We start from the raw sequence: 11605 nt of genomic DNA, 5'->3' as shown, positions 1-11605 counted from the left end.
TTTTTTTTTTTTGCTTATGTGGTGCTGAGGAATCGAACCCAGGGCCTCGTGCATGCAAGGCAAGCGCTCTACCACTGAGCCACCTTTCCAGCCCCCAAAATCCTCATAGTTTTTAAAGGAGAGTTATAAAACCTATCAGGCAATATAATTAAGTAGACAATTCATACAAGGGTTTAGAAAAATATACTGCTAAACAAAAACAGAGATACTTTATGGGACATCTAATGATCCATTCAGAGTCTAAATACAAACATCCTTTAAACTATTCTTAAAAACCCAAACCACAGGAGTGGCGCTGTGGCTCAAGTGGTAGAGCACTAGCCTTGAGCTGAAGAGCTCAGGGACAGCGCCCAGGCCGAGTTCAAGCCCCATAACTGACCAAAAACAAAAACAAAAACAAAAAAACAAACCAGGACTGGGGATGTGGCTTAGTGGCAGAGTGCTTGCCTAACATGCACAAAACCCTGGTTTCGATTCCTCAGCACTACATATACAGAAAAAGCTGGAAGTGGTGCTGTGGCTCTAGTGGCAGAGTGCTAGCCTTGAGCAAAATAAGCTTAGGGATGATGCTCAGGCCCCGTGTTCAAGCCCCAGGATTGGCAAATATATATATATATATATATATATATATATATATATATATATATATATATATATATATATAAACCTAATCTTACCTTAACTACTTTCCTTTGGAGAAATGTAATTGATATACTACTTGGAGAAACTACCTAAGTTACCAGTTAAAAATTAACCATGTTTAAAGCTGACAGGTTACATTTTTTCTTATCTGTACCAAATGCATTGTTATGATAGATGTGTTAGTTCTAAAATATTTTCTACTGCATCAAATTGGACAACAAAATAAATGAATAAATGACAAACAACTGTGGGAGATAAATCTAAATGATAAATTCTGGCTTAGAAAATAAAAGTATTAGGCACAGTAAACACAGGCATTATAATGGCTTCTTTACCTTTAATCTTTTCAACAATTCTGAGGTTTAGTATTTACAAGTGAGGAAAAAAGGCCCAGGGATATTAAATAACTCCATGGTGGCAATCATTGCTATAGTTACAATGCTCTGAACTTTCAATCAATTCAGACAGCCATTCAAAATAATTTAATATTTGGGAGGTGAACATAAAGGATGGGTCACAATTTAAGGTCAGCCCAGGCAAAAAGAAGTTAATGAGAGTCCATCTTGACCAACAGTTGGATTCAATGGTACACATCTGTCATCCCCAGCAACATGGGGAAAACACAGTGGGAGGATGGATCACAGGCCAAGTGAGCCTGGGAATAAAAAAAAAATTTGAGACTCTGAAAATAATCATACAAAGAGACCAGAAGTGTAAGTTGAAGGGCAATAAGGCCTTGAGCTCAGTCCCAGTATCACCAAAAAGTTTTAAAAAATTAAAAAAACCTAGCCAATCCACTGGTCTCATTCTTACGTCAGAAAGTAAATATGTTTCACTACATGACCAGTTCCTGGTCATGAATTGTATTTACACTCCCTTTCACATTCATCTACCCTGCCTGTTTTCAGGCAGGTCTAACACTGCAGGGGTCAGTGTCCTGTCTTTGTATTATACGCCTTCTCCTTCATCGTGGCAACTTGTCCTGGGGACAAGCGATCCTAGTTACTAAGCTTAAGTACACCTTCCACAGACCTGAGTATGATAGAATTTCAAATACCAAGGCAGACTGAAACTAACATGAAGACTAAAGCTGTCCTGAAAGTTTCCAAATCACATCAGAAACACAGCAATCTAACTGCAAATGTGGAGGATCTTCTAAAGGGTACCCCTCAGTTGAGTATGATGATGCATACCTGTAATTCTGCTACTCAGTTGGCTGAGGCAGGGGGAGCAAAAGTTCAAAAACAGTCGGGGCTACAGAGCAAGACTTTATCAAAAGAAAAAAAGGCATATCTGAAATAAATAAGAAACTTCAGATTTTATACAACTCTTAGAAACAAAAAAGAATGAGTAAATACTGTTGGAAACAGCCTCCTTATTCCTTGTTACCTTGCTGCTAAATAAAATATTTGTTTTCTTGAAGCAAGGTTTTGCTACCTAATCCAGGTTACCTTTAAACTCAAGATCATCCTGGTTGTGGGAAGTCTTTAAAAGAACCTGCAACAAATAAAGAACTATTCCTTAAGGCACAGTCTACTACCCTTATCATCTCACTGATCTGAGCAGCCAATCCAACTACAACTTGGAGTAGGCCCAGAGCTCATGCTCTTAACAACCACACTCTTCAGTCTTGTACAAAATCCAGGGAAATGAAAATATTTTAAATTTTCCCCTAGTTTTGCCACTGGCTCATATAGCAGAAACTCTGGAATATTCAATATTAGAACTGAGAGGAGCAAATAAAAATCCTATCATCAGGGGCTGGGAAGGTGGCTCAGTGGTAGAGCGCTTGCCTTGCATGCATGAAGCCCTAGGTTCAATTCCTCAGCACCACATAACCAGTAAAAAAAAAACGGAAGTGGTGCTATGGCTCAAGTTGGGGAGTGCTTGCCTTGAGCTGAAGAGCTGAGGGACAGAGCCCAGGCCCAGAGTTCAGGACCATGACCGGACCCCCCCAAAAAAATCCTATCATCATCCCATTCTGTATTAATTCAATCAATTATCACCAAAACCTTAGGAGGTGTTACTATTAACAGCCATATTGGACAGTGAGGAACTGAGGCTCAAGGAGGTCAAATGTTGGGCTCAAGGTCACACAGCTTCAGAAATAGCAGGGAAAGGACTGATTCTCTGGAAGTATCAATTCCTAAAGTATATTAAGGACCATGAAAATTGATAATCTGTTCATAAATTCCTAAATAATTCAAGTCTAATGAGTCTATGTGCTTTCAGGAAATAAAGTATGGTAAGAAGAATATCAGTCTTGAAGTCATAGAGACCGGGCTTGAATTTCTCCACTTATCAATTACCTCTTCTTGAATAAAATTACTGTACCTTTTTAGGCTTTCGCATCATCACTTGAAATAGGAAAATGCCAAGCTCACAGAATGATTGTAAAGATGTAAAATAAAATAAAGCACACATGAAAAGCAGGCAGCAAAGAAACTAGTAGGGAAATAGTTGCTGGCTCCTTTGTATCTATCTACCTTTCCTTTCTAAATTCTTTCATTACTTCAGGATACTATTTGATTCATAAATGATTCTGAAAAATAGCAACATTCTATTCAGCCAATCAAAAGTATTTTGGTTTGAGTATTTGTAAGAACAACTTAGGTATACACACACCTCATGCTTAGATCAGAAGGACTGAAGTTCATGGTCAGCCTAGGCAAGATCTCATTTCAATCAAAAAGCTAGCAGCCAGGGCTGTGAGCATGGCTCAAGTTGTAAAAAAATTTGCTTAGCAAGTCCAGGGACCTAACACACACACACACACACACACACACACACACGCACACGCACACGCACACGCACACGCACACGCGCGTGCGTGAACGATACAGGTACAAGAACTCAAGAAATTTAAAATTCTAAACAGGATTTTTCAGCTCATGTAAGTTACAATGTTTTAAGAACTGTCAAAGTTTACAGAAAATGTTTTCTTGCCAAGGTAAACTCTATAAGGTTGCCTGAAAACAAATAATTATCCACAAATCACAAATATACTATAAAACTATTCAAATTTGGAAATGAGCATCTAAAAAAATCATCAGTATTTGAAAGAATTATGACAATCTATTCTGACAGCCCAAGTACAAAGAAAACAGTGAGAAGATAGAGTGAGTTAGCTGAGACCAATTCACATGCTAGAGCTTGTGATGTGTATTTCATTTTTAAAGAATAAGGAAAGAAATTATCTTTAGATTAACATTATCCTCCACATAGATATTGCCAATGTTATTGTAAATGTCTATCTAGACCTTAAAAAAATTTAAAAACCTGTTATAAATATGCTCTCCAAGAACCACTGGAGTCACAACAATAGACATGAAAATAAAAACTTGTCTCACCAAGGCAAAATTTACTTCTGCAGAAGGGTATGCCATCAACCAGAAATCTGGCAGGCAAGTAAACAAAGCAGGCAGGCTGCTCTTCTATTTATCTGTAATGCCACAGGCCTTGCCCTCTGCTCAGATTGGTTGAGCTCAGGTTTACAACGTACTCAAAATTGACTAGTTGGAATAGGAGATGTATTAACATAAGGTGACTGTTAAGACTTTGAAAAGTAATTCCTCTTTTCCCCACCTGTACTTGCTGATATTGTCTTAGCAGAATAACCAAGAGCCAAGCCACCAGGCCAAAGCAGGAACCTTTTTAAGCAATCCACTCTGAGAGAAAAGACAAGTTTTTCACATAAACCCAATAAGCTATTTTCACTATCTCTGCCAGAATCCTATTTGTCTAACCATTCCCTAAGTACAGAACTATTTCTCACTTCTCTCTTGCTCTTTGTAGCAGCCAGCATAGGTGTTTGCACAAAGAGAATGTCCAGCAAATGCTTGACTAGAAATTCTAACATTGGCTTTAATAAACATTCCTTTTTAAAGCTTTCCAGTTTGACAAAAGGTGCTTTAAAATATCAGCACTGTTTACCAAATGAACTAAAAGGCAGGGTACAGGAAAGAATGCTGTGTAATTCCCCAATGCTGTACAGAATGCCTCCAAAAGATACGAGACCAGCACTACCAGAATTCAAAGCAGAAAATAGCTCACTCTTCAGAATGACCCTAGAAATCCTAACCATGCTAAGTAACTGGCAGTCTGAAAGCACTTATATCATTCTTAGAAGGCCTTTAACCTAGTTTTGCAGACACGTTACTGTGAAATGTATGTAGTTTTAGATATGGAGATCCATGAAGGGTATATAATAAACAGTTTCTAAAGGAACAATATTGTCACCTAGGCTAATCCCAGTAGATTCTATAGCAGAGGCAAGTACAGAGTACCAGAGAGCAAAGGGGAGAATAACTACATATGCCCACACAAGCAAAGAGGATATCAGAGTGAGAGTCAAAGGGGCAGAAGGACATCTCAGGCACAGTGACAGAAAGGACAGAGGAGTGATTCTTTGCCAGCAGAGGATCCAGAGGGAAAAACTGACAAGTCAGTGTGGCCATACAACAAGGTATGTGTGAGAAATTAGCCAAAAGAGAATCTAGAAAAGGTGAGCAAGCTAGTTAAGATTAGAAAGGGTCCTCAATCTTAAGTAAGAGGACTTGATCTTCCAGGCAATGAACATGTATAAATCAAGATCAGATCTGAAGCTTAGAAGTATGTCATGACAATTAGAATTAAACCACATCTAAGGAGAAGTTAAAACATTAATCAAGTAACATTTGAACTCTGTGTGTGTGTGTGCATGCGTGTGTATGTGTGTTGGTCCTAAGGCTTGAACTAAGAGCCTGGGCACGGTCCCTGAACTTGTCTGGCACAGGCAAGGGCTCCAGTCCTAGGCTAGGACTCTACCACTCCAGATCCATGTCTGGCTTTTACTGGTTATTTAGAGATTAAATCTCATGGACCTGTCCCAGATGGCTTCAGTGATTCTTATATCTCAGTTTCCTAACTAGCTAGGATTACAGGCAGGAGCCTGGCTTTTAATCTTTATTTATATGGAGGAAAAAAACAATCTCTTAGAATTTATAAAATTCACATATATATTTCCTCAGATACCTTGGATTGAGTAAAGACCACAATCAATTCTAGCCAGTAAATTGACTATCCTAAGACTATATTCCAAAACCACACCTATGATTAATAAAAGTGGGTTTCCAAAGAGCTCCAGGACTTATCAAGATCCTGCAGTAGTTAGTGGCAGGGTCTTGACCAGCTCTTACTGCAAGGTACTTCCATCCCAGTTACCCATAATGCTAGAGAACTTTGCTGCTCCTCTTCCTTGGGAAGGAGAGGCAAGGAGACACACAGCAAGTGAGGGACAAGGGATGACAGCATGAGCACTAGAACCAGTCTCATGCTGCGCATACTACAGAAACTCTCACCATCATTCATGATCGTCTCTGAAGAATCATAAAGTCGCTGATGGCTCACAGCAACCCCCAATGCAGCTTTTCATATCTGATTCGAAAGTAGGCAAAGACCAAGAGCTGTAAACATGTGGTGATGTTTCTACCTTTGGGGGGAGGGCTCTTGGAGTCCTCCATAGACAGCTTCAGCTGCTGTATGAACTCGCCGCCATATACACTTCTTTCTTGCCAGATGTTCAGCAATCTTTCTAAAGGTTTTTTACAGCCTTCATCTGCCTCTCTGCCCAGAAAAGATGAAAAGATATGTATAAGCTTACGATATTTTTGTTTTTAATTAGGACAGACCTATTTTTAAGTCAACATCTAACTAAATAATATACATATTTAAAAACAGAAGAGTAAAGCACAACTTATATTACTTCTATAACCAAAGTTTGATCAGAAACTACATTTTTCTTGTGGTAAGTGAAAAAGAGAGCATCATTTCATACAAGTTATCCATTTCCCCTTTTTAAAAAATGGGGAAGATAGGGGGGAAAGTTAATTGCTGAGTTTTACAGAGAATAATTGCTTGCTTTAAGACATTAATTAAAATGTAGTGCCAAACATTCTGCTGGAAATAAAAATGGTCCAAATTTTTAAGAATTTCAAAATATCTTTAAAAACCACAAATGTTTGAAATGGGAAAGAAATTTACTACACTAACACATATGCACAAATACAATTGTTACACATATATAAGCCAAGACTGATCTCCACTTGTTAACTCTTCACAATTATTTTAACACTATTTTCCTGTTCATAAAGGTGTCTAAGTGATACACTCAGAACACACCAAAAATTATGTGGTCCTTTAATTCATATTCTGAAAAAAGAAGTGAGGTTAATTTTTTTCCTGTCATGTTACACTCTTGATAGAGAATCTGGGATGTAGTTCACTCTCACAGGAACCTCCTGCTACCATAAAATGCAAGACAACAAACAGACAAGTGGGAGGGACTTCTGCACAGAAATCAAATGTCCTTGGCTACCCACTGTGCTCCTGTGAGGATTCTGTTTTATCATGAGTGAGTGGAAGTCAATGATCTTATGCTGACTAACTTAAGGAGAAATACCTCTACATCTTAGGTTTTTAATTAAATATCTTTATAAGAACTCTCAAGAAGAAACCATACCAAATGCAGAATAATAAACCCCTAACCTAACTGCACTCTTGTAAACCTTATGCTAACATTCATATGAACCTAACTACACTCTTGTAAACCTTATGTTAATATTCATATGAATGTGGTTTTAGCCTGGCCTGGTTAGACTACATTACTTATGAATTGTTAGTGGCAAAATTCACTGAACTGGAACCAAAAGACGAAATTACAAATTGTACAATTTAATTCTTTGAATCAAATGTTTTATACTGCAGTCAGAGGTGATGGTTACAGGGAAAATAAGGAGAAACACTTCTGCTTTTGATAGAGCTCAAAGATACTCACAGATTATATCACCTTTAAAATATACCCAGCAGTGAGTCCCTCTCATCCCTTCCTTCCTCTGCTGTCAACCTGGAAAAGCCATTGCCATCAACCAAATGAGTTAGGGCAACACCTCTAACTGCTCTTCCTGTTTCTATCTTGCTCCTCCTACAACCTTCTCTCAAGTTTTGTTTTGGTTTGGTTTTGGGGGGTGTTGGTCCCGGGGCTTGAACTTGGCCTGAGCACTGTCCCTGACATTCTTTTTCTCAAGGCTTGCACTCTACCACTTGAGCCACAGCACCACTTCTGGCTCTTTCTGAGTAGTTTATTGAAGATAAAGAGTCTCATGGACTTTCCTGCTTCCAACCATGATCCCATCTCAGCCTCCTCAGTGAGCCACCAGTGTTCAGCCAGCCCCATTCAAGACATTATTATTATTTTTTGTCAATTATGAGGCTTGAACTCTGGGCCTAGGCACTGTCTCTGAGCTCTTCAGCTCAAGGCAAGCGCTCTACCACTTGAGCCACAGCACCACTTCCAGTTTTCTGGTGGTTAATTGAAGATAAGAGTCGCATGGACTTTCCTGCTGGGGCTGGCTTTGAACCATGATCCTCAGATCTCAGCCTCCTGAGTAGCTAGGATTACAGGCGTGAGCCACTGGCACCCAGACCCTCTCAAGTTTTAACACGGTAATTCTAGATGATATGCTAAGTGGGATCAGATTTCTTCCCTTTCTCTCTCAGAATAAAAGTCAAAGTCCATAGAAAACTTTGAAGGCAGTTTCTACTTGGCCCTTTGATTCTGATTTCAGTCCTATGTTTTCTTTCTTGCCTTGGCACTTAAGTCAGCTTTTTTCCAAACAACAGGAGTGGCTCTTTCCCACTCGGCCTTCAGGTAGTTTAGTCCTTATCTACCTTTTCAGCAATCCTGCCCCAATTTCTTAATTTTCCTTCATATAAGCTAGTTTTTCATATACTATGATTTACGTTCTGTTTGAAAGATATTCATGCCCCCCATAGGCACCCTAAAATAAGCACAATAATTATTTGAATAGTAATCTTTTTTGAAAAAAAAATATAGCCAACTTTTAACAACCCCCTTCCTGCGTTAGGATCATTTATGTCAAATCAACTTAGCATTTACCACCTCAATCAGTGAATGTCTCTAGAACTCTAAGCTTAGAATACAAAGAATAAAGCCTTCAAGCCTGGCCTTAGGGCCTGACTCAGCAGCCCTTCTGATTTCTTAGGTTTCATCTCCTCTTGTTCCCTATCTGGGTCTCCACATTCTAGCAACACTCAACCATAACATTTTCTATTTGGAATTCGTTTCTTCTTATGTGCACAATCTTTGTTCATCCTAACGCTTTTCCTTTGAATGGAACACCCAAAATGGAACAAGTCAGAGCAAGAAAGTATAATTCAGATAGCTAAAATATAAAGTATACAGAATGGAACTAGACTATGCAGGGCCTTGAATGCCATATAAAGCATGTGGCCTGCAGACAATGTGATAAAATGTATGATTTCAGTAATAGTTACAATAACCAAATCACAACTGATCAGAGCTTAATTAGCTGACTGGTACTTTTAATGCAAGTATGTTTTCTGAAGATTTTCCATTCACTTAAAAGAAAAGGTAGTCATGAAAACAAATTTTTATGAAGGATTTAGAAGTGACAATAATGTCAACCACCTCCCACTTACCATTCCTAGGGTATATGGGACTCAACTAAGACGAGGACTGCTGGATGTTGGTGGCTCGCACCTGTTAATCCTCTCTACTCAGGAGGCTAAGATCTGAGGACCACAGTTCAAAGCCAGCCAGGACAAGAAAGTCCATGAGATTCTTTAGATCCAAATAACCACCAAAAAAGCTGGAAGTGAAACTGTGGCTTAAATGACACAGCACCAGTCTTGAGCAAAAAAGCTGAGAGACAGCATCCAGGTTCGGAGTTCTAGTCCCAGTACCAGCAATGACACACAAAAAAGACCAGGACTGGTTTGGAATGGTTTCAGCCACACTATTAGACAGTGGAAACCAATATTCACTCTTGTTATAACCATAAGACATTTTCAAAGGCTAAAGCCAAAAAGAGGACTTAAACTGAACACACTAACCATGACACGTTATTTCCTGAGCACTGTAATAAATCAAGGTTTCGAAGTTTCAAAGTTACAGGTATAATATTCAAAACAAATTTTTATTGATGAAGTTTAAAATAAGTGGTTCCAATGTGAACTGGAAGTCACTTTAACAACTGGAATCAGAAACAACTAAAACACTAAAAGAAGGAACATTATCTTTTCACTAACCACTCCAAACTGAGAAATCTTTTAGTGAAAAAAGAAGAAAAAGCCTTCATTATTGATCTATGAAGAAGTCGAAGAATTACCTACATGACCACTATGCTGAATATTTTATATGTATTGTAATTCTTGTTAAATTACAAATCTCATCACTGTTTAATTTTCTATTACAGATGACATAACTGATTATAAAAGTGAACAAACACACATACACATATACACACATTCATATATTTGCTGCCTGAAGTGTTAGCTGGACAACAATGGGCTTACCAAGTAAGATTTCAGGCTTTCCTTTCCAAAGTTCTTTGTCACTTTCTTGATACCATTGTAATCTGTGTATCTATCTTATGCCATACACAGCAGGGTTGGCTCACTATGAGCAGGGCTCACAAGTAGGTCCACTTCTAAAAGTACCTCATGTAAAGCCAGAGTAAAAATGCTCCTTTATAACTCTTCAGAAAAAGTGAAGAAAGAATGCTGGAGCCTACTACCTGCCCTTGGTGGCTGTCATGCTTTGGGTCTGAAGTACTCCCCAAAGACTCTTAGAAGACTTGATACCCAAGTGGCACTACTAGTGGCACTATTGAAAGTCAATTGGATCGTAAAGGGGCTAATTTCATCAATTACTTTATAAATCAGCTTATAGCTGAATGGGCTTCTTGGAGAAATGGATCACTGAAGACATGGCTTTGAAGGGTATATATCATGTTTCTGGACCCTTCTTCTCTCTTCTGCTTCTCAGCCACCATTGACAGCTTTGTTCTACCACATACACAGTTAGGTTCCACCTCATAATACTCTAAAACAATGTAGCCAGCCAACCATGGATGGAAATAGTGTAAAGGAAATCATGAGTCAAATAAATCAAATCAATTGTTCTTCCTTTAAGTGGTTCACAGATGCTTTGTCATGGCAATGAAAAATTAACAGCGCAGTATCTAAAAGCTTGGGTCATTTCCTAATGAGCAGGGTAGCTTGAGTCTAACTTGTGCAAAGGTGTGCTCCAAATGAACATCTTCAGGAACCTAGACTTACAGCAGAGGGTGTCCTATAAGACTGATCCTAATGAGAACTCCATGTGCTGGGTTTCTAATGAGCCTGTTAGTCAGCACTTTCCACATGCTGGAATAATTATATCTGTGTGACTGCTGGGTGAGGACCCTTGAAAGCTTATAGCCAGAATCCTCTCATCTTTACTACTACATGCACCTTCCCCTTTGCTGTCTTTGCTTTAAATGTTGACAGTAAAGCTGTTGGGTTTTCCTGAACAGTCAAATCTAAAAGTGGTCTTGAAGACTCATATACTTCAATGCATAAATATCATGTGTACCACTCTTAATTTCCAATTAACGCCACCAGAAATTAAGTCTCTACTGAGCTTTAGAATATTTTACTTATCAGACTACCCAGCAGCAACTCTTAAAATATCTACTAGTCATCTCAAACTCATTTTCTCCATCAAATCTTTCCTCAACCGCAAAGTGAAGAGCATCATCAGGTACCCATAGAGTAAACTTCTTTAACTTCCCTCCTCTACCCCATTACCTCCTACTTCCATCTACAATTATTGGAACTGTCTTCTCACTGCTTCTGAGGCCTAGCTAATGCTACTTTAGCCTTCTCTATGGCAATGCTCTCCAAACTCATGTCTTTACAACCTTTTTTTTTAATTTTAATTTTTTGTGAACATATTGTACAGAGGGGTTACAATTACATGGGCAAGATAATGAGTACATTTCTTTTTTTGGGGGGGGGGTCCGGTAGTGGGGCCTGAACTCTGGGCCTGGGCGCTGTCCCTCAGCTCTTCAGCTCAAGGCTAGCGCTCTACCACTTGAGCCACAGCGCCACCTCCGGCTTT

The 11605-nt window shown here is 38.9% G+C and overlaps 1 protein-coding gene across 2 annotated transcripts in view; it reads right to left on the bottom strand.

Moving 5' to 3' along the window:
* Window positions 1-11605, bottom strand: part of Rprd1b (regulation of nuclear pre-mRNA domain containing 1B) — a 51221-nt gene that overhangs the window by 28535 nt on the left and 11081 nt on the right. For both annotated transcript variants that reach the window (XM_013010915.1, XM_013010916.1), the window contains exon 3: window positions 6113-6246. In XM_013010915.1, coding sequence (XP_012866369.1) covers window positions 6113-6246 — 134 coding nt within the window. The remainder of the gene's footprint in view (window positions 1-6112; window positions 6247-11605) is intronic.

This window comes from Dipodomys ordii, unplaced genomic scaffold (genome assembly GCF_000151885.1).
Source record: "Dipodomys ordii isolate 6190 unplaced genomic scaffold, Dord_2.0 Scaffold13, whole genome shotgun sequence".
NCBI lineage: Eukaryota > Metazoa > Chordata > Mammalia > Rodentia > Heteromyidae > Dipodomys > Dipodomys ordii.
Note: the sequence above shows the minus strand (reverse complement) of the source record. Positions and strands in the feature narration are given on the sequence as shown.